General features: G+C 40.2%; 2 protein-coding genes across 4 annotated transcripts; both read right to left on the bottom strand.

Annotated features, from left to right (window-relative positions):
* Positions 1-31: 31 nt before the first annotated feature.
* On the bottom strand, positions 32-4,708 carry TP53INP1 (tumor protein p53 inducible nuclear protein 1). 3 transcript variants are annotated; one of them, XM_072603492.1, is made up of 4 exons: positions 4,584-4,708; positions 3,752-4,091; positions 2,712-2,845; positions 32-1,137 (listed from the first exon to the last, which is right to left on the bottom strand). In XM_072603492.1, exons 1-3 carry the CDS (start codon positions 4,693-4,695, stop codon positions 2,752-2,754), a joined length of 546 nt encoding a protein of 181 aa, XP_072459593.1. In that variant the 5' UTR covers positions 4,696-4,708; the 3' UTR covers positions 32-1,137; positions 2,712-2,751. The 3 variants fall into 3 exon arrangements, with proteins under 3 accessions (XP_072459593.1, XP_072459591.1, XP_072459592.1); XM_072603490.1 differs by lacking the exon at positions 2,712-2,845 and having other exon boundaries at positions 134-1,137; XM_072603491.1 differs by lacking the exon at positions 2,712-2,845 and having other exon boundaries at positions 134-1,137; positions 3,752-4,073; positions 4,584-4,702.
* Positions 4,640-13,978, bottom strand: LOC140502366 (uncharacterized). The gene is made up of 2 exons (XM_072606581.1): positions 13,188-13,978; positions 4,640-4,840 (listed from the first exon to the last, which is right to left on the bottom strand). Exons 1-2 carry the CDS (start codon positions 13,976-13,978, stop codon positions 4,837-4,839), a joined length of 795 nt encoding a protein of 264 aa, XP_072462682.1. The 3' UTR covers positions 4,640-4,836.
* Between the last annotated feature and the right edge of the window lie 7,882 nt (positions 13,979-21,860).

The raw sequence follows: 21,860 nt of genomic DNA, 5'->3' as shown, positions 1-21,860 counted from the left end.
CTGAATTAATTTCTACATCACAATAATGGCTATTTTCTAATCTGTAATTAACCAGAAGGGGAAAAAGAAGACCTCTTAGTAATCAAAACACTGGAACAAATGAGCATTTTTTCATAAATGAACACTTCAAAGTATAAACCACAGATCTGCTTTTACTAAATGAAACAGGTATTTCTGTCCCACAATACCCTATAATATTTGTACCACATCATTATAATCATCAGAAAGATAGCTAACTCCTATCTATGAACTAAATGTACCTGACATACCAAAATTACTGTATGAGTGATGAGGAAATAGTAAAATATCAAGTTCTCTTTCAATAAAGTTCAGCCATGATTCCATTACGTCCATGGCAACCACTGCCTTTTAATGCTTGTTAGTGTGTAAAAAATTGTATTCGTTATATACAGAAAAGATTATCAAGTACTGGTCATTAAAGTGTATGGCTGACCCTGAGAAATTTTGTTTACTCAAACTTTTGATTAATACAAAAAGAAAAAAAAAGAAAATCAGCGGAAACCTGACTATTCCATCACTAAGAAATGTCTTTAAAATGCCGACTAACTCACATAACTTCGTTGAGTCAAAGACATTTTCAAAGTACTAAACACTGCAATCGTACTGATGTTTCTAAAACATTCTGATAAAGTTCAGGAAAAAAGTTAACTCTTAAGAGCAAGGCATTGTGTGATACACAGAATGTAATTTTTTTTTAAAACTATCTATAGAAACAATCTATTTAAATGATTGATCATCAGTCAAGCTGTAAATACACACCTTCCATTACTTGAGTGCATGTATGCACATCACACTCACCCACACTCTCACACATAAAAACCAAGAGCAATATACCAACAAAATGATATGATTAAGACTTGGAATCCTCAGTAATTGTACTGACGCTGGCAAGGCTGCTGAACAACCCACCCACTGTGCTTGATTTGCCGAGAGTGGCAATCCCTGGTAAGATTTTGGCGACGGAGGCTATTCCTATTCAGAGGATGTCTTTCACCATGTTCCTTTATCCACTGGGTGGGACGAAAGCCCTTGGTTTGTTCAAGGAAAGTTGAATGAGCAGCAAGAGCTGTAACATAGCAGTGAACATGTTGTCCCACTTCATTCTGTACTTCCATTCTGAAATAGCAAAAACATGTCAAATGTTCACAAACAGAATGCTATTAAGTTATTTGGAAATTAAACTTACCAAATTGACTTTTTAGCTAAATTTGAAAACTTACCCCTTTGTACTTCCAAGTATTAGTTAGCATTGTAAAGGAGTTAGTCCTTGACTGTGCAATAAATACGGTTTTAGTCTTTAGGGTAAGATTCGGTTAAAATATCCATGCACAAAGGCAGCTACATATTTTTAGTACAGAATAGTGGAGTGCTTTAAACACCCCTTAGGAGCAGAACTAACATACAATGTTACAGCAAGCCTTTAGAATTGAAAAATGTTCAGGGGCCATATAATTTGACCAATGTGACATATAACTTTGAGCAATAACTGGCCATGTGATTCCTATGAATATTTTCCCAGGTATACAAATAATTACTGCTCAAATAATTTTTAGTTTAGAATAAAATGCTGAAACTAATGTTGATCTAGAATAGATTATATTTAGAATGTTATATGTAACCCAAGCTACTATGCTAGCAGAAATGTTAAACAATAGCACAAACAGAAGCATATTAATATGCTTTCTGTTTTGAAGATCAAATATTGATCTGAATAGTATTTATAAAAAAATGCAAAATCTGTTTCCCAATACATACTACAGAAGAGAATCATGTCTACACAGCAAAATTTGATAGGCTACTTTCATTCACCTGCTTAAATTTGGTTTTACATGTTTAGGAAGAACATGATCAAAAATAGAGGCTCAATGACAAATATGTGACTATATGGATTTTTCTAATTAGCAGAATTCATAATCTAATAAGAAAGCCCACAAAGAGCCAACAGAAAATAAAGATGCTTCCACTTCTGTCAACTCTTAAGTTTTAAATTCAATACCTTTTAAAATATAAAGTTTTTTTTAAAACAAATTCTCAGTCTTACTAGTAGACTTTAAAATGTAACATGGATCACAAGTGATGAAAATACTTACTGAGCCTTAAGCAGCTTTTCCTGGCCCTACAGTGGCAAATGGTGAATTATTAAAACAACTAAAGATTTCAAGTGCTAGTTTAACTTTAGTGTATAGTTTTGGTCAAATCTTCTTTATTAGAACAGATTTACTCAAATTTATATACTTAAACCTAATTAAGAACATAATTTATCACAAATAAACCTGTAAGGCTTAATGCAATCAGGTGTTAACTGCTGACTCAAGAGTCATCAATTCATAGCACCATAAGGTCCCTTCAATTCTATAATGCAATAGTAAAATGTTCTATAGTAACATCACTAAACAGACTAATCAGTCACACAGCTAGAATGGATCAAAATACCCCATCTGCTTATTTAAAAATGACACCTAGCACCCATACTGGGATAGATAGATCTTTAGGAATCTGAAAATTACAAGTCAGTTATTTTATACTTTACTGTAAGGTGGGAGGTTCTTCAGTGTAAAGTATTTTACAGTTTAATATTCATTAAGCATTCCTTATTTAGCTTCTCAGCCCCAGACACCCCAGCCTCCATCCCACCCCCTCCATTTTTTCACTTCCTAAGTAAGGCCCAAGGCTTGGCTCAGCTCACTTACCTTTCCACCGCCATCCTCCAAATCAGGGTTTTTCCCCTTACTAGGACACTGCAGTCAGAAGGAAGTCTGAGAGAGGGATGGCTGCTGGGTTTGAAGTTTTTCCTCCCTCTACTTCCCCTTCACCACCTCCAGGCCTAGAATTAGACCAGGTCTGGGGTAAGAGGAGAACCAAAGGGTTCCCAAGCAGGCTCAGGTAAGAGCTAGTAAAGCGAGGGTAGCAGAGGGTTTTGGGGTAGGGGTGGGGGAGGTTGGTCAGGGAGATAGCAAGAAGGAAGCATGAGGCCCCCAAGTGTTGGGTACAGGGCCTGTTTGAGTATAAACTGGGAACTGCCTACAATTCAGAGCTTTAAAAAAAATAAATACAAAGCTCATTCATAAAACACTAACTGGGTAACATATTTTAAAAGACATTTAAGGGGACTCTTTAAAGTAGTGCAAAACTGGATGACAACTTTCTGTCATATATTAATAATGTTCAAATTAGGTTTTTATCCTTTACTCTCCTAATAGAGAAATTAGGTATGATTTCAATAACATTTTAAAAGAAACTGCTTTAATTAACAAAATGAGGAAACTAACCATCTTATTCCCTCCACCCCAAACGGTTCTAGTCTGAGTGAAACAATGTTTTAATCTGTTTATAAATTTAATTCATTTGGGGGTAAATATCACTGATCCCGCTTTGAAATAAGTAAAGTAACTTAGGAACACTCAAATCCCATAACACTGATTGGGAAGGGTGAGGGGGGGAAGAATTCTAGTAAACTTGGCAACTCCAGATGCCATCTTCAACTTCAGACAGAGGTCAACTATAATTCAATTATTTTATTTTTAAATTATTTCTAGATGAGATAGTTTAGTACATAGACTACAGTCATATAGTAAAAAAAAAACTAAAGTGTTAAATAATTGTGTTAACATGTACAGTCTTTCAATAAATCTTTTGTTTAAAATGTTAATCTTTTCATCTCAAATTAGACTTTACTACAGTTAAAATTACTTGTATTGCCTATGGATGATGTCAGTTGGTTACAACTTACCTAGGACTGCTTGGATTATGAAACTGATCGGTCTCACAGCTGCCTTCATTAAGATTTCTGGAGGAATTATAAACAGACATGCTGGGATGTTCAATTAGAAGGTTTTCCAAAGGACTGGTTTCCACCTTGATAGTGGTTAATCCACCTGCAGTGAAGCATGGGGGAGGGGTAATAAACCAACTCTCCTCCATAGGACAGGCCTCAAATTGGACGAAGCAGGATTCACTAGTATCAGCTAAACATTCCAGGGAAGCTGGTAAACAGGAAAAAACTGGAGGATGTTCATTAGGCGATTCTTCACTGATGTCTTCCTCTTCTACTTCTGTTGAAAAAGTAGTGTCTAAGTCATATTCCAAATTGAACAAGATGTTGAATAGTTCCACAGTGGAAATGGATGTCATGTTGATTATTCAAATTCATAGGGCACATGAGGGGAAAAAAGGGAAAATGTTATTAACATCACACATTATGTTCACAAGCCAGCCTCTATTTTCCTAACAAAGGTTTGGTTATCTGTTCAAGTCAGAGAAATGATTATCAACTATGACTTACCAAGGGCCTAATGGCTTACTGATTTTTCTTGTGTGTTGGGTTTAAAAAAAAAAAAAAAAGCAAATAAATTGCCAGAAAAACAAAAAATGAAAGTGTTCATTACCTATAATAAAAGTGGATTTTCACTAACTAGCTCTTTTTGTCAGTTTTTTAAGGTCTGTAAATGAATTACTGTTTATTTATGTTTTAGCTTTGTAATACATCAGGGTTGCTGATTTATTTATGCACAAACAGAATATTTACCACTTCTCATAATGATTATATACTGAAGATCTCTTACCTATAAAGTCAACAAGAATCCATTCATCATCCTCTTTTTCACTAAATTCTGGTTCTTTGCTAGGAGAGTTCTTGACTTCACCCACAAACATACTATTCAACCTCTGGAACATCGTTAAGGCAAGAATGAAACTTTGGCTGGTACTGTAGCTGTAGATTTCAAAACACTGTCTTCAATTAGCCCAATGGCACAGACAGGAAATTAAAGTGCATAAATTCTTATTTAAAGAAAGTATGGAGTGCAGAGATTATCCTCAGCTGAAATAGAAAAAGAATAATTATTGCTAAACAGGCACATTTATTTATAGCCCTCTAGTATTGTGTCTTCCTTCCCATTATTTCTAGACAGTCAATAGCCAAATGCTCATCCATGGAATGGAGGGGGGAAAAAAATCACTTCTTTCTTATGCTGTATTTGCTCTAGAGGCCAATGTGATCAACCAAGAAATATTTGTAATGCCTCTGAAGGAAGCCACAACCAGAGTTCTGACTCTGCCCCCAATACATACTTCATGGTACAGTACAGGTAAGATTGGTTGTATAGTCACCGAGGGGCTGAACTCAAAACCAAAGCTCGTTACAAAATGTTACATTTTATTTATGCAAAATTAGGATTCAACATCATCCAACATAGTCATTCTGTTAATAACACTCAGATTTATGAAGAAGTTAATTTAAGTCACTTGACCCTGTTTGCCTCAGTTCTCATCTGTAAAATGAGCTGGAGAAGGAAATGGCAAACCATTCCAGTGCCTTTGCCAAGAAAATCCCAGATGGGGACACAGAACCTCAAATATGACAAACAACAACAAATTTTGGATTAAAAAATAAGTTCATATAGAAAACAATCATATTCATGCATTTTTTCAGAGATTCCAGGCTAGGTCCCAGGAACACAAATGGATAAAGTGATAGTTGGAGTCACAAAGACCTGGGTTCAAACCTCTCCTCAGACACTGGTGTGTGCTGGTTTCCCAGGCTTCCCATAAGTCTCAGCAAAAATCCTAGCTTCTACAGGAAACTTTTCCCAACTCCTCTATTCTATTTCCTACTTATTGCGTATATAGCTTGGTTATAAATATTTGCTTGCTATCACACCCATCAGACTGAACTTGAGGACAGGGACTTTCTTTTGCTTCTTTTTGTATCACCAGTGCACATGGCATAGCAGACACTTAATAAATGTTTACTGACAGTTTGCTTCAGTTTTCTCATCTGCCATTTGGGTATTTATAACAGCACCTACCTCCTAGGGTTATTATGAAGATAAAACGATAAAATTAATAAAGCAATTTTCAAATGCTAGCTATTACTATTATTTTACCCTTTTGGCAAACTGCTTCAGATAAGAAGCCTGGAGATGAGGCCCCAAGAAGGCTAAGTATTGTCTCAGTTATAGGGCAGGAAATCCTGCTCAGTAAAAAACTGCTGGTTACCGTGGCTTCCCTGCCTCCTGGTAAATTTTCCTGCTATGAGGAACAAGGGTGTGGCCCAGAAGCAGTTGACTATGTCAGCTTTCCTGTGATGCTTATTTAGTGGAAACTATTTTATGCTGGGAACACTCATTGCTCTGCAACCAAAGATATTCTTTCAAAACATTTTAAAAACAATCCAGAAAGATATATCCAAGCCTTTAGGACCTCCTTAATTCACTTAATGGGGGAGCTTAATCAATTCTCAACATTATTCACAAATTGTATTTAACAGTGGCAAACTTCTGAACTAGCAATACTGGCTACTATTGGGTGCCATTTTCCTCTTCTAGAACTTCATTTCCTTACCTATAAAGATTTTGGACTAGACCTGAAGTTTCTTTTCATCTCTAAAATTCATTATTTTTATTGATTCTAAGGCAACTAAATACGGGTACATAGTGCCTAGCATATAGCAATCCTATAACAAATGCAGATTGAAACAATTCTAGGTCTGTATCCCAAAGAGATCATAAAAATGGGAATTACATGCAAAAATATTTATAGCAGCTCTTTTTGGGGTGGCCAAGAATTAGAAATTGAGGGGATGCCCATAAATTAGGGAATGGCTGAACAAGTTGTGGTATATGAATATAATGGACTACTATTCTTCTATAAGAAATAATGAGCAAGCAGGCAGATTTCAGAAAAACCTGGACTTTTGCATTAACTGTTGTGAGCAGAACGAAGAGAACATTTTACACAGTAACAGCAACATTTTATGTGATGACCAAGTCGGATATTCTTAGTTATTCTCAGCATTGCAAGGATCTAAGACAACTCCAAAAACACTCATGATAGAAAATGCTGTCCACATTGAGAGAAAGAACCATGGAGTCTGAATGCAGACTGAAGCATAAGATTTGCTCTTTTTTTCTTCTCTCATGGTTTCTCCCATTGGTTCTAATTCTTCTTTATAACATAACTAACGTGAAAATTAAAAAAAAAAACGCAGATTGATATAAAATAAATGGGAAAAATAAGTCAGTTTGTTCCAACCATGGGCTTCAGTTTGTCAAGGACACTCAGCCTGGATTCTGCAGGTCTTCAAGATTCATAATGCCTATAGCATGCAAGATACCATTGTAGAAACTGAGATACCAAGACGTGGCACAGACCTTGTTAAAAACAAGCCCGCTATCTAATGGAAAAGGCATACAATATGATCACAAAACACGTAAGTGCAAATAAAAGGGGTAAAATGCTAAGAAATAGGAGCTTTCAAAAATTCACGTTTATTTGAGAAATAAGCGGGAAAGTGTGGTCAGAAGCAACACACAGAGATGGGCCTCAAGATATGGGTTGGACAAAGAACCCTCAGATGGAATGCAGTTGAAATAGCAGAAGATACAAGATAAGCTGAAAAGTGAAGCTAGACTGTGAAGGGATTTAGAAAATTGGAACTGGAGCTACTTATATTAAGCAGCAAGGATGCAAATACATTGTACTCTTAAAAAGTTACTTTCTAAATGGGGAAAGAACACATTAAGGTAAACTAGAGGAGCAGGGAAGGATGGTAACCATTAAATGGGTAAGGAAATTGGCAGGGCAGTTGAGTCTAGAGAATAGGTTGTTAGCATGGCTGGGCTCCTCCTGAACAGGTGGTCAGGAAAGTCACCAATTAGAGTGGAGCCAGGGGCAGCTAGCTAGGTGATGCACTGGACGAAGTCAGAGTGAACCTGAACTCAGGAAGACAGATCTTCATGAGTTCAAATCCAGCCTCAGACAACTTACTAGCTGTGTGTCCCTGGGCAAGTCACTTATCCCTCGATTGCATTAAAGAAAAACTGGAGAAGAAAGTGACAAACTACTCCAGTATGTCAGCCAAGAAAACCCCATGGACAGTTGATCAATGGGATCATAAGTGGAACATGACTGAATGAATAACTACATAATGCTCAACTGGAAAGTTACTCAGCCAGGACTAGGAAGGATGAATGAAAGAAAGCAGGTGTGAAGATCACAAAATTGCAAATTTAGAGGCAGAAGCTTACAGGCCATCCCCCTGATTTTATAGAGGAAGAAATTTAGGTTGAAAAGAGGATGACTTGATCAAGGTCACATAGCTGTTAGAATACTGCTTTGGGGAAAAGAGATAGGAATCAATAGTTGCAGTAAGAGTGGGAAAGTATAGTCTGATGGGGAGAAGTTTTGGGGTGGTGAAACTAACAGAAGTTATTACTGGCTTGACTGTGTGGGGGTGGGGGTAAGGGACTGGAAAAAGATGACTCATGAGTAGTCAGTGCTAAGTGACTAGTAAGACAAGTGGTTGTTATCAAAAGAAAAAATTAAGAATGGCAAGCTTTCAGAAGATCATCTGTTTAGAATTAGAAGATCTTTTGACATCTAGTCCAGAAGTATCAAACTCATGGCCCACAGAACTCTTAAGTGTGGGCTAAACCAGATTAAAATGTAATGTTTAACAAAACACATAAAAATACAACTTAGAAAACATTAAGTTGTGCTTTTATAAGCAGGAATCTAGTTCTACTTGAGTCAGACACTGATCTAGTCCCAACCCCTTAATTTTATGAACAGAAAAAACCTCAGAGAAACTTGCCCCAGGTCACAATGGGTGATAGATAGAACCAGGATGTGAACATTTGAATCAAAGTCCAGTCCTCTCCATATGTACCATGCTACTCTCTTTAGCTAAAGAATTCAGTTTGAGGAATACCTATTAAACTTTACGATTTAACATAGGCATGGGCATTGTCCTTCCATTGCCATTCTGTCACCCCTAGGCAGAATACTCTTTGGATAAATTAGGTTTGGTCAAATGAGATAGTATTTGTAACACCTTAGCACAGTGCTTGACATACAGTAATCGCTATTTAAATGTTATCTATTATTGCTATTAAAAAAGCCCTGCAGTTAGACTGGCTCTAGAACATACTGATATGGCCAAGTAGTATTCAGATAACATGTATTCATTTCATAAGGAAGATGTTTTCATGAGCTCACCATGCATTCACTGATTTTGCACATTTACCAGTTACTTTTGCTACACTGGATATTACCTCGATTAAACCGGTACTCCCAGATTAACCTTATATGACTGAAAAGACAAAATTGAAAAATTGTGGTTTGGTCATTTTCAGTCATGTCTGGCTTTCCGTGAACTCATTTGGGATTTTCTTTGCAAAGATACAGGAGTGATTTGCCATTTTCTTCTCCAATGGATGAGGAAACTGAGGCAAACAGGGTTAAGTGACTTGCCCAGAGTCACAATGCTGATCTAAATTCAGGTCTTCCTGACTAGGTCTAGCACTCTAGTACTCTATCCACTTCACCACCTACCTTACCTGTTAAAACTCAAATAGAAATGAATCCCTGCTGTTAAACTACAAATTAACAAACTTAAAAATATAGCCCTGGAAATCAAGCAGAATTACAAGGAATAGTGTCAGCTCTTCTCAATTAGTAAAATAAAAGGAACTATACAAATTATATTTGAACTAGTACATTTTGGATTATATATATAACATCACTAAAAAGAATAGCTAGCAAAGATAGCAAGTCTGTATTTCTGGGATTAAAACAATGGAATTCTGCCCTGTCCTGTTCAGATACTATGGTATAGTGGAAAGATTATGGCTCTACAGTGGAAAAGATCCACTTACTATATGACCATAACCATGACACTTAATGCCTCAAAGATATTTGGAAAAACTGGATTAAGTACTTATACTACCTACTTCACTGGATGAATCCAGGTAAACTTATGTAAAACAGTTTGTGTAGACAAGATTGAGCTTAATATTTACAGGAATAGAATAGGGTCCTAAAAGAAAGTTTGTAAAACTAGCCAAGAATAGAGTGGACTTCTACATAAGATATAGCCCCAAACAAAACACAATACAGTGTAAAATGCCCTTGCATGGTATGGAAAAAAAAAAACCCAACTCTCTCTTCTTTGTGATTTGTTCAAGAGGATCTTTCTATATTTTGTTTGGTTTCTCAGAATTTAAGTCTAAAGATACTATGTAGCTTCAAATAGTTACTTTTTACAATCCATTAGTTTCACTTGGATTCGTAGTTGTTTTAATTGTACTTCAGCTGCCAGTAGGTGGCTCCAAAAAAACAAACAAAAATATCACACACCTAGACCAGATGTTTTCAATCTCTGCGTACACAGTGTTTGGTTTAGCTTTCAGAGTACCTGACTAAAGTACTCATCTTTCCCTTTTCTCTTCAGATCCTTTATTTCTATCAGCTATTTAAAGCATGATTTTTAAAGTTTCCCATTAAGTATTATTTCCATGCCTCAGCTGAGTCATTTAGAGTTCCAACTCTTGACAGACCCTCAAACACTAGGACTTCAAGTAAAGACTTTCAATTCATTTTCAAAGGGTCATCAGCCAGTCTTGGGAAGTAAGCATCTCTGAAAGTGACAGGAGTCCCCATTCCACATAAATCACAGATTTATGGAAATATTGAAGCATTTTAGCTGTGGAAGAAAATGGCCATGCTGATCCTGGTAATTTTAAAAGCTAATCTGAAGTATCTTCAGAGAGGTCAACTATATGGTAAAAATATATATATTATATATATATTTTCCATTCGTTTTTGCTTCCAGGATTGAGCCAGACTTTAAACTGAAGTTATTCCCCAGAGACTCACCCAGGCTTACAGTTACCCAGAAGGATGAAAGACAATACAAAAATCTAGCATTTAAGTGGTAATTCCCACCCATTAACCTTGAGGTATGCCACTCCCAGGGGAAGAATGAGAAAGATAACACATTAAAAACAAACAAAATAAAAAAGGATGAGGAGATGAGAGACAAACCAGTTAGTCACATGAATAACATTAGCTTAAGACTTAGGTTCAAAACACCTTTTTGCCCTGGAAGATTACACAATTGACTCAGAAGAACTGCGAATGTATCTCCCCCACCCACAGATTCTGAATTTTTAAAATAGTTACAAAAATCTACTTCTGGTGTATGGGCACTAGAACAAAATACTTTTAGTGGCCCAAAGCAATGACTTATTGTGACCTTTCATTAATAAAGTATTTAAAGACTTTTTAAAAAAATGCTATCTGGGAGAGAACTGAATGGTCAGTTGGGTGACCTGTACAGTCTCAGCTTCTTGCAAATTATCTCTAACAGTGGACAAAGTCTTCTCACCTGCAAAATGAAAAAAAGGCTGAATTTCATCATCTTAAAGATGCCTTAAAATGGCAGAAAGTATAAAAAGCTGAATGAAATGGGCAAGTCACTGAATTTCTCTAAGTCACATTTTCCTCAACCATAAACTCATACTTGGCACTACTTACAGGTTTTCTGTGAAGCAAAAAAAGGTATTGTTGGGGGAAAGGCTATATACAATGCACACCAATTCATGGCACATTTAAGTAGAAATAAAATGTTAAAAGTAACCTAAAGATAAGTTTTCAATCCTTTCTCCCCCCCAAAGCTACTCAAAACACAAAAAGAACCAGAGTGGACAACAGTAGTTAATTCCCTAGAGATGACCGGAAAGGTTTTTTTTCCCCCCTAATCTCTTCACTACTATTCCCAGCCTCAAATCTCAAATACAGAAGGTAAACATGAGGACTAATATACTTTAATACTAACAGCGGTTTTTAAAATGAAAAGCAGTGTGCTTGAAGACAGCACTAGCTTGGTTATACAAAAGCACATACAAAATACTCAATTCCTGATCGATCTCTGAGAACTTCTCTTAAGTGAGGCAAGCAACTATCAATTCCTCTAAGCAGAAAGGGTCTCTGACTATTGCTTTGACCAAAAAAAAGTAATCACGATGCAGTCAACCTAGTAAGAAACACTAGGTGGGTCCTTGAGCAGCAGAATGATCGATGTCTGCCACCAAGGCCATACCAATCCTGCCAAGTTTTTGCTCTAGGATCACCCCCACAACCTTATTGCAAAAAATAAACGTACTAATTTAAGTTAACATGTTCTTTTCCTAACATTTTGTGAGAAAAGTTAATATTATCCTTATTTTACAGATGAGGACACCAAGGTTTTATGGTTTAAGTGCCGTAAGAACGTTATGAATAAAGAATGGACTAAGGGACTCTCAAAAGTATCCTGAGAAATAGGTCTATTAGGGGGAAGCCAAAAGAAAGTATATAGAAAAATATTTATTGAGGGCTTACTTAAGTGTACATAACTGACTTTGCTCTCTTTGTATCCCCACCGCTTAGCACAGTGCCTGGCACATAGTATGTCCTTAATAAAGCTTATTGATTGATTGGAGTGATATGTCAGTGGGAAGAAAAATGGAAACAGTACCGATACAAGCAGGGGAAGCAATGACTTCAGTCCAGGTTTCGCAGACCTGAGGTGGGATGGAGCCCCGCTTCGTCTCCGCAGGTGAAGTGCGTCAAAAAACCTTTATTAATAATTGCCCTGTGCCAGACACCGTGCTGGCACCGGGACACAAAGAAAGGCCTTTAAAGGGCAGTTCCGGCCCTCGAGGAACTCACAATCCATTTGAAGGGAAACAGACAACTATTCACAGACACGCACCGTGACACACAGGGCTAGTAGGGAAATGATCAACAGAGGAAAGGCAGCAGGGTTAGGAGGGGTTGGGGGGAGCTTCCTGCAGAAGGTGCACAGTAGCTGGGACTTGGAGGAAGCCGGGAGGCGGAGATGGGGGGCACCGAGGAGGGGCACCGGGGGAGGAGCCCCGACAACCCGCCGGGAGAAGGAGGTGCAGAAGACGAGAGCCCAAGGAGGAGGCGGAGAAAAAGGTCCTGCCCACCACGGCAGAGAAAACAGGCCACCCCGAGGGGGAGGAGGCGGAGGCAGTAACCGGACACCCGACGCACACTCGGTTCCAGCGGTTCCTGGGGCAGCCCCCGGCCCGGCTACCGCCCTGTGCCCCCGCTCCGCCCGCCGCTCGGCCCCCCAGGGCAGCCACGGCCGGAGGGGCCTCTGAGGCTGGATGTACCAGGGCTTGCCCCGGGAAGAGGAAGTGAAAAGGCTACAAAGGCAATAAAGAGCGATGCGGGCGCGGCCGAGGACAGGCTGCGGGAGCCGGACGGCGGGGTGGCCAGCCTCCTCCGGCCAACGACCGGGTCTGAACCGGGAGGAGGACCAGGGAGCTGGCGGGGCGCCCTCGGCACCCACTCCCCTCCCGCGCCCGGACACTCACGCTGGCCTCGGAAACTGCAGCTGGGACGGAGGAGCTAGGGGGCTCGGCTCGGAACGCCCCCGGGCGGCTGAGGTAGCTGCAGAGGGCCCGGCGGGGGGAGCGAGCGGCGTCCAGATCAGCGTCCTCGTCTTCCCTCCCAGCGCCGCCGCCGCCGCCGCCGCTCCCGCTGTGGCAGTAGCTGCCGAGCCGCCGCCTCCGGTCCTTTTGTTGTTGTAGAGAGCACGGAACAGCTGATGGGTCGCACCGCCCCCGGCTCCGCCCCGGCTCCGCCCACCTGGCCCTGCGGCCAATGAGGAGAGAGAGAGCCGCAGGGCCGCCTGGGGAGAGGCTGTCACCAACGCACGTGACCTGACGGCGAGGCCGGGAGACCTTCTCAAGTTAGAAACAAGCCCGGGCAACAAAGGAAAGAGCCCAGGAGGGAGGGGGCGGAGGGAAGCTAGGGGGCTGCCGGGTGGGAGGGGGACGGGCCTGGAGACGGGCCGAGGAGAGTCGGAGAAGGCTTGGACGTGAGGACTTGCGCCTGAGTAGGACAAGAAGTACTTTCTGAGAGTGACTGGGCCAGGCGAGGCGGCGTTCTCTCGACCCTCCCCCGGGCAAAGGCCTTGGCGTCTTGTCCTCGCTGGCAAACCGGGGCCCGCGGGAACAGAGGCCTTGTCCCGTCCGAGCTCGGCTCGATCTCCGTGCAGGGGCTGCTTTCCGAGCCCCTTCTCATCTGGGCCAGCGTCCAGTGTATGACTGGACAGCCGGACAGCCCTAGTCCGAGCCCTTGGCTCGCAGAACGGTGTGTGCATGACCCCTACCCCCTACCCCCAACCCCCGCCAGCCAAGATAAGGGCCAGGCTCCACCCCCACTTGGAAGACTGGGCCCGGAAAACTGTCTGAAGCGGTTGTCTCCACCTGGAAGGCCCGCGACGCGCGGGGAGGGGGGGAGCTGGTCCGCCCAGGTGCTCAGCAGGGGGTTACAGCAGCGCCACCTCCCGCCTGGGCGGCCTTCCCGTGCGTCCTTGGCTCTCACCACCAGCCTTGCTTGGTGTCTATGGCAAGCTAATGAATTTCTACACCTCTGGAAAGTGGGGATGACCTATCTCACCAGGTAGTAACGCGGGGATCGAGTAACAGTTTGAAAACATTTGAGAATATAAAGTTATGCAAATATAACAGTGCTAGAGAGTCATTTGGGGGAGATAGGGAGCCTTTCCTCTGATATACCCCCGGGCAGGAATGCCTACGGGAAACTGGGACCAAGTCGCAGCAGGAACTCACTTACTGGAACATTTGTGCTTATAAAGCTGTATGTTATCAACATTTTCCTCACAAGAATTATGTAGGCCAAGTTCAAATCCCAATTTTGTACACAGAAATGGCGTCAGTGAATTGAAGTGGCTTTCTCTAAATCTAATTACGGTCAGGGCGTTGCATCATACTCCTAGGCTCGTAAGTAGAGCTGGAAGGGCTTTTAGAGGTTATTGCCTCCAAGCCCCATCAAGCCACAAGGTTTTAGGGCCGTTTTTGCAGAATGCTCTTCCAGGAGCCAATAACTGTAATAATGATGATGATAACTGACAGCACTAAAAAGTTTGCAAGGGCGAAAAGTACCTTATTTGAGACTCAAAGCAGCTCTGTGAAATCAGGAAAATGGAGATCAGGGATCAGTTAGTATTGTGTCTCTTGTAAATTTGGCATCTCCTTGAAGTACCAGCATGCATGGTATGCTAGTGTGCAAGAAGCCTCTTGAATCTGCTTGTTGGAACTGAAATTGATGTGAATGTGATGAAATCTTAACTCTGGGTGACTTCTGCTTTAACAGAAAGGGCCACAGCAGCAAAGTCACCTAAAGGTATGCCCTTATTCCTCTCTAGGCTGCAGGAGGACTCTCTCTACCATGCTCCACCTTAGTTCAGTCCTGGAACTGTCTCTCTTTGATTGAAATGCCCCTTCCACAACCTCCATTTAAGAAGGTCCAAAAAGCCACCCTGTCTCATTCAGTGCATGGCTGCATTTACCTTCCTTTACCCCTCTCTGCTCTCATTCCCCTTTTCTTCCTTTTAGATATTGTCTCCCCCCATTAGAAAGTAAGCTCCTTGTAAAACAGAGCTACTACTACTTTGTACTTTTCAACCACTAATAGCAAACATTTATATAAACTCCTACTGTGTACCAGGCACTAAGCTAAGTGCCTTGCAATTATCTCATTTGATCCTCATAACATGCCTGGGAGCTAAGTGTAATGTATTCCCATTTTACAGATGAGGAAACTGAGGTAATCAGGTTAAATGACTTATCCAGAGTCACACAGCTGGTACATGTCTGAGGCTATATTTGAACATTATTCTCCCTGGACTGCAGACCTAGCACTCTATCCACTGTACCACCCAGCTGTCAAGAAACATTTATTAAGCACCTACTGTGTACCTGATACATTGCTTAGCTCTGGGAATAAAACCAAAGACAGTCCCAACCCTCAATCTTAAGCGGGGAAGACAAGCAAACAAAAGGAAGCACAGAAGTGGTGTGGGAGGGAGAGATGTCACTGTGGAACATTTGGGTCTAGAGTCAGGAAGACCTGAGTTTAAATCTTACATCATACACTCCATAACTCTGGGACCTTGAGCAAATCACTTAATTTAACAGCCTCAGTTTTCTCATCTGTAACTCATATGTTTTCTCATCCCAACTTCAAAGGAATATTGTGAGGATTTTTCCCTAGTGGAAGGATCGGATGAGAATAGTTTGTTCCAACTGCCACTAAAGGAGACACTGGAGCATTTAGAGTTTGGTCAGGCATCAGATGCCAAGGTCATCCACTGCATCCTGGGTCATCCCCAGTTATCTTGACTTTTGTCCTGCCACTTCAGTGACTCGGGAAGAGAGTGAGGCTAATGATCTTGTCCAACTCTGCTTCACTTAAATCTAATTCACTCAAATGTCATCACAGGTGATGCCACTGGACCTCCGAAAAATGAAGGACAAATAACAATGAACACTTGTAAAACGTATTACAAACCTAGAAAGTGCTATATAAATTCTAGCTATTATTATCATTGACTCTAAAGACGAAAAGTGTAGCTTGGCTCAGGAAACAGTACCTCACTCTATACTCAGGATAGACAATAAATGTTGCCTGTTGTCTGACTTCAGGGGTTGCTAGCAACAGAACTGGTGATATTTGCCCTTTCTGGACAAATTTAGGTGCTCCTAGTATGTGATCTAGATATTATTACATATTGTTTTGTCTCAACTTATATTGTCTTTTTTTCCTCATGTGAAAGTTTCAAGGAACTTTAACTGAGTTTTGAGGGATTATAAGATTTGGATAGCTAGAATAATAATACTAATAATAATAGCAGCTGATATATACATTATCCTTTACCTGCATTATCCCAAATGATGCTCAAAACTTTAAGGAAGATGCTATTATTATCCCTGTTTTGCAGATAAGGAAACAGACTCAAAAGTCATTAGATGACCAGCCCATAGTCACACAGCTAATGTCATGTTTAAATATACTCAGAAAAAAACTCATGGTTTATTCCCCCACACTTAGACCTCTCCCAGATTTCCCTGTTTCAATTGGAAGCACTACCTTCCTTTCCAGGTTTGCTATTTCCATCTCATCCCTGACTCCCAACAATTACCCTACATGTCCAATAACTGCCAAATCTTGTCTTGTTTTCCCAAACCTCTTCATCCTTCATATGATGTTTCTTCTTCACTCACTTAGCTACTGTCCAGGGTCAGGTCCTCATTACTTCTCAAAAGGATTTACAACAGCATTCTAATTTGTCTCTCTGCCTCAAGTTTAGAATGCTTACTACTACCCCTAGAATCACATATGAACTCCTTTGTTTGACGTTTAAAGCTTTTTACCACCTGACCCCATCCTCCCTTTCAAACTTTATTATGTTTATTATATGTATTACTGCCTTCCTTGCAGTCTTGCCAATCCCTTCTTTCACTGGGGAGTTCTTGGAACCTCCATTTGGGGAAGGGCCTAAACTAACTCTCATTTGGTGGACTGAGCCACCATGTCCCACCCTCCTATTTTTCAGTTCCCTTTTGTGTGTTTACTTCTGTCATTGAAATGTAAACTCCTGCTTTTCTTTTTGCTCAGCACAATATGTGGCACATAGTAAGCGAGAAGAAGGGAACAAGCATTTATTAATCTCCTACTATGTGCCAGGCATTTAGTGAGCACTTTACAAATATTAGCTCATTTGAACCTCACAACAACCCTGTGAAGCAGGTGCTTTAATACCCACTTTACAAATGAGGGAACAGGCCAGCCAGCTGAGGTTAAATAACTTGCCCAGAGTCACACAATCAATAAGTAGAAGTATAAAGCAAACCAACCTCTGTCTCCTAGGAGTTTACATTCTAATGAGAGAGAGTATGTGTGCACATCTCTTAAGTTATACACAAAAAGCAGAAGAAAGATAAAGTAATTTGGGAGAGAAGGGCAGAGACAGAATTTGAATTCAGTTCTTTCTAACTCCAGGCCCAGCTCTCTATCCATTGCATCACCTAGTGTTTAACAAATGCTTTTCCACAGACTCAGTCTATAATTAAGACAAACTGAGCATTTTCTTATTCCCCTCACATGACCCTGCATCCCCCATCTCCATGACTTTGTGCTGGCTGTCCTCCATGCCTGAAACACCCCCCTTCCTTACTTCTGCATTCTGGAATTGCAGGTTTCCTTCAAATCTTAACTAAAACTCTATCTTCTGCATATACTTTCTCTGTCATTCTCTCCCAAATTACTTTATATTTCTTCTGCTTTTTGTGTATAACATATAGATGTGCACACCCTCTCTCTCATTAGAATGTAAACTCCTAGGAGACAGAGATTGGTTTGCTTTGTATTTCTTGTCTCCTCAGCTGGAGGATAGGCACTTAATCAGCCCTTGGTGATAGACTGATTGATGGATTCCTGACTTCTAGTCCACTATAATTCCCATGATGGCAAGCTGCTTTTCACTAGAAAGGCGAGGTGAGGACATTCCAGCTTGGCAGACATGGGGTGAGCAGTAGATAGAGTGCTAGGCCTGGTGTCAGGAACATTTATCTTCTTGAGTTCAAATCTGGTCTCAAATACTTACTAGCTGTATGACCTTGGGCAAGTCATTTAATCCTGTTGAATTCAGTTTCTTCTTCTGTAAAATGACCTTGAGAAGGAAATGGCAAACTACTTAAGTCCCTTTGCCAAGAAAACCCCTAATGAGGTCAGCAAGAGTGGGATTAGACTAGAAGGATTCAGCTACAACAAAATGTTACCATCACAAAAATATCAGTCTGGGAACGGTAGACAATTGATATTTACACTTATTCTAAGCCAGGGGTGGGAACCTGAGGCCTCAAGTGGCCCTCTAGATCCTAAGTGTGGCCCTTTGACTGAATCCAGACTTCATAGAACTGAGGCCACACCTGTAAACCATCAAAATCTAAACAATGAGCCATAGAGGTTGGGAGCTATTATTGGTCAGTCAATGAAAACCAGAGTGATTTGGGTTTAAAGGTGCAGTCAAGTCCTTTTGGAACCCAGTAGAGACCATGTATCTGTCATTTCAGAACCAACTAGTATAACTAAATTTGAAGAAGTAAATTACCATATTGGCCACAGAGCCATAGAAACTCAAGAATATTTAATAAGTGACAGAAGGTCATAGTATCAGATGGCTGTTGGAACTAGCTGAAGCTGAAAATTAAAATAAAAATAGTTTTGAATTATTCTCCAATCAAAATATTCAAGACTGCCTTTCAAGGCTGCTTATGAAATCACAGGTCCAGACTAAATAAATAAATCAAAAGTTTAGTAGTGTAGTTAAAATCAAAATGTAAAAATAATTCCATGTTGCTAGAAAGAAGCCTGGATTTTGGGTCTGAGAGTGAGGATTTGAATCTTTATCATGATGCTTAATTTTTGTATAACCCTTGAGGATTTGCTTAGCTTCTGTGGGCTTCATTTTCCTTTTCTGTTAAATGAGAGAGTTGTATTAGATGATCTCTTATGTTTCCTGCCAGCTCTAAATCCAGGGATCTTTTGTGTTGCAATAAAAAGATAAACCCAAGCAAAACAAGAGTCATAGAGCTAGCCTTTTTATGGTGAATTGAGTCTACAAACTTATCTAGGAGCTAATTATCTTTGTGTTTGCTCACTTTCTGATTCATAATTTTTCCAGCTCACACTTATCTAGTACACACAAGTTCAGCAGACAGGATCTCAATTGCCTAGGAGTGCAGTCCCGTCATGGAGTTAAACACCACACCTGCTTTGTGTATCCTATCTCAGATTCTGGCCTATGAAAAGTCAGTCAACTTCTACACAAACACAAGATCAGTCTACTGTCTTAGTTTATGGAGATTTCTTTTGCTATTTTGCCTATTCCATTTATAACCCTTGTCCTAGTTCTTGGATTGCTGCTGACTGTTCTCTAAGGTACTCTTTCCTCTTCTTTATCTACCACGGTAGAACTGATTCAGGCAACGGAAGACCAGGTTCCTTTAGAGATAATGCTGCCAATTTCATAGTTTTACGTATATACACATGACTGTTGCTGCCATGCTGGTTTGTCACTGAGGGTGCTACCAAATAATCTTGCCTATGGAGCAGCAAATAGAAAACAATATGGTTGGCTGCTTCCTGGCAGGTTCCTAAAGAAAGAAACCAACATCTATACTGATAGAAATCTTGAATTTCAGAAGTCCATTTTAAAGAAAAAGAAAAGAGTCAGGCTAGTTTGGGAAAACTGAATGCAGCAATCAGTAAGCGAGTAGTGTTTACTGAGCACCAACTCTGTTTTTCTATGTCCTGGGCCTGGTACTGGGGTAAATCAGAGTCAGCAAGATGAATTAACAAGCATTATTAACCACCTACTATGTGCCAGGCATTGGGCTAAGCATTGGGTATATAAAGAAAGGGGAAATTATTCCCTATTCTCAAGGGGCTCACAATCTGTATCATGCAATGGAAGGAGACAACATGCAAATAATTATGTACAAATAAGATAAATATGGGATAATCTGAAGATAATCATAGAGAGAGGGCTATAAGATTAAGGAACAATGGGAGAAAGGCTGTTTAGAGAATAAGGGAGATTTAAGCTAAGACCTAAAGGAAGCCAGGAAAGCCTGGAGGTAGAGAGGATGAAATCAAGAGTTTCAGGCATGGAGAACAGCCAATGAAAACACTTAGAGATGGAGTGTATTGTGCAAGTAGCAGCAAGAAGGCCACTGCTACTACATCACAAGCAGTAAACTTGGGAGGGAGCACAGTACAAGAAGACTGGAAAGGCAGAAAGTGGTGAAGTAGTAGGACATCTGCCCCTCAAGAAGTTTATAATAAGTTATATGAGATTAACATAGCCAAGGGTTTGGTAAACGACATAGCACTAAAGTACAGTAGACACTAATGAAAAGGGAGATCAATGAGGGCCAGAAGTCAAAGTTTTAAGGAATACCATTTTCTTCCATCTTCTTTTCAGCTTCCTTTTTTGTGTAGGTTTCCCTCATTAGAATGTAAGCTCCTATATCTATAATCATATAAAAAAATGCTCCAAATCACTACCGATTAGAGAAATGCAAATTAAAACAACTCTGAGGTACCACTTCATACCTAAAAGATTGGGAAATATGGCAGAAAAGGAAAATTATAAATGTTGGAGAGAATGTGGGAAAATTGGGACACTAACAAATTGTTGGTGGAATTGTGAACTGATACAACCATTCTGGAGAACAATTTGGAACTATACGCAGAAGGCTATCAGACTGTATACTCTTTGACCTAGCAATACCACTACTAGGTCTGTATCCCGAAGATATTTTTTTAAAAAAGGGAAAAGGAGTATTTGTAAAATACTTATAGCAACTCTTTTTGTGGTAGCAAAGAATTGAAAATTGAGGAGATGCCTATCAATTGGGAACGGCTAACAAGTTGTGGTATATGATCATAATGGAATGCTATTGTGCTGTAAGAAATGACGAGCAGGCAGGTTTCAGAAAAACATGGAAAGACTTACATGACTGATACAAAGTGACATGAGCAGAACCAAGAGAACATTGTACACAGTAACAGCAGTATTCTAAGATGATCAACTATGAATGACTTAGCTCTTCTCAACAATGATCCAAGACAATTCCAAAGAACTTATGATAGAAAATGCTATCCACATTCAGAGAAGGAATTGATGGAGTCTAAATAAAGATCAAAGCATACTATTTTCTCATTTTTTTTCATGGTTTTTCATTTTTTATCTGTTTCTTCTTTCACAACATGACTAATACGGAAATAGTGGGACCATCTCCAGCTGTCCTGATCTATACCTGACCACTGGCTCCTCTCCTCTCCTCTTTTCTTCTCTTCTTTCCTCCCCTCTCTCTCCAAATGAGGTATCATGTCCTGGACCTGAGGGTGCTCTGCCCAAAGGATGGTAAATTTTGATGGCTGAAACCTACCTTGATACCTTGGAGTTTATTGGTTAGATTTCTTTCTTAAAGCACATGCCTCAAACCCAATACCTTCTGGTTCTCATTGACTGGCCAACAACAGATCCCTGCCCAAGCACCACTTAATAGTTGTTTTTTGCCTGTATCCCCCCAACCTCTCCTACTTCCCATGACTCAGAGTAAATATAAATTGTAAGTATTTTTCTTTTGTCTAGAAACCCTGAGGATCTT

Source organism: Notamacropus eugenii, chromosome 4 (genome assembly GCF_028372415.1).
Source record: "Notamacropus eugenii isolate mMacEug1 chromosome 4, mMacEug1.pri_v2, whole genome shotgun sequence".
NCBI lineage: Eukaryota > Metazoa > Chordata > Mammalia > Diprotodontia > Macropodidae > Notamacropus > Notamacropus eugenii.
Note: the sequence above shows the minus strand (reverse complement) of the source record. Positions and strands in the feature narration are given on the sequence as shown.

Bases quoted from the DNA above. Each gene is read 5' to 3' on its own strand.
- TP53INP1 (XM_072603490.1), bottom strand. From the start codon at position 4,695: ATGTTCCAGAGGTTGAATAGTATGTTTGTGGGTGAAGTCAAGAACTCT. The intron at 4,092-4,583 runs GTAAGAGATCTT...AATATGACTTAG, and splicing joins GATTCTTGTTGACTTTATAG to ACACTACTTTTTCAACAGAA. The intron at 1,138-3,751 runs GTAAGTTGTAAC...TTGCTATTTCAG, and splicing joins CATAATCCAAGCAGTCCTAG to AATGGAAGTACAGAATGAAG.
- LOC140502366 (XM_072606581.1), bottom strand. From the start codon at position 13,978: ATGCACACACCGTTCTGCGAGCCAAGGGCTCGGACTAGGGCTGTCCGG.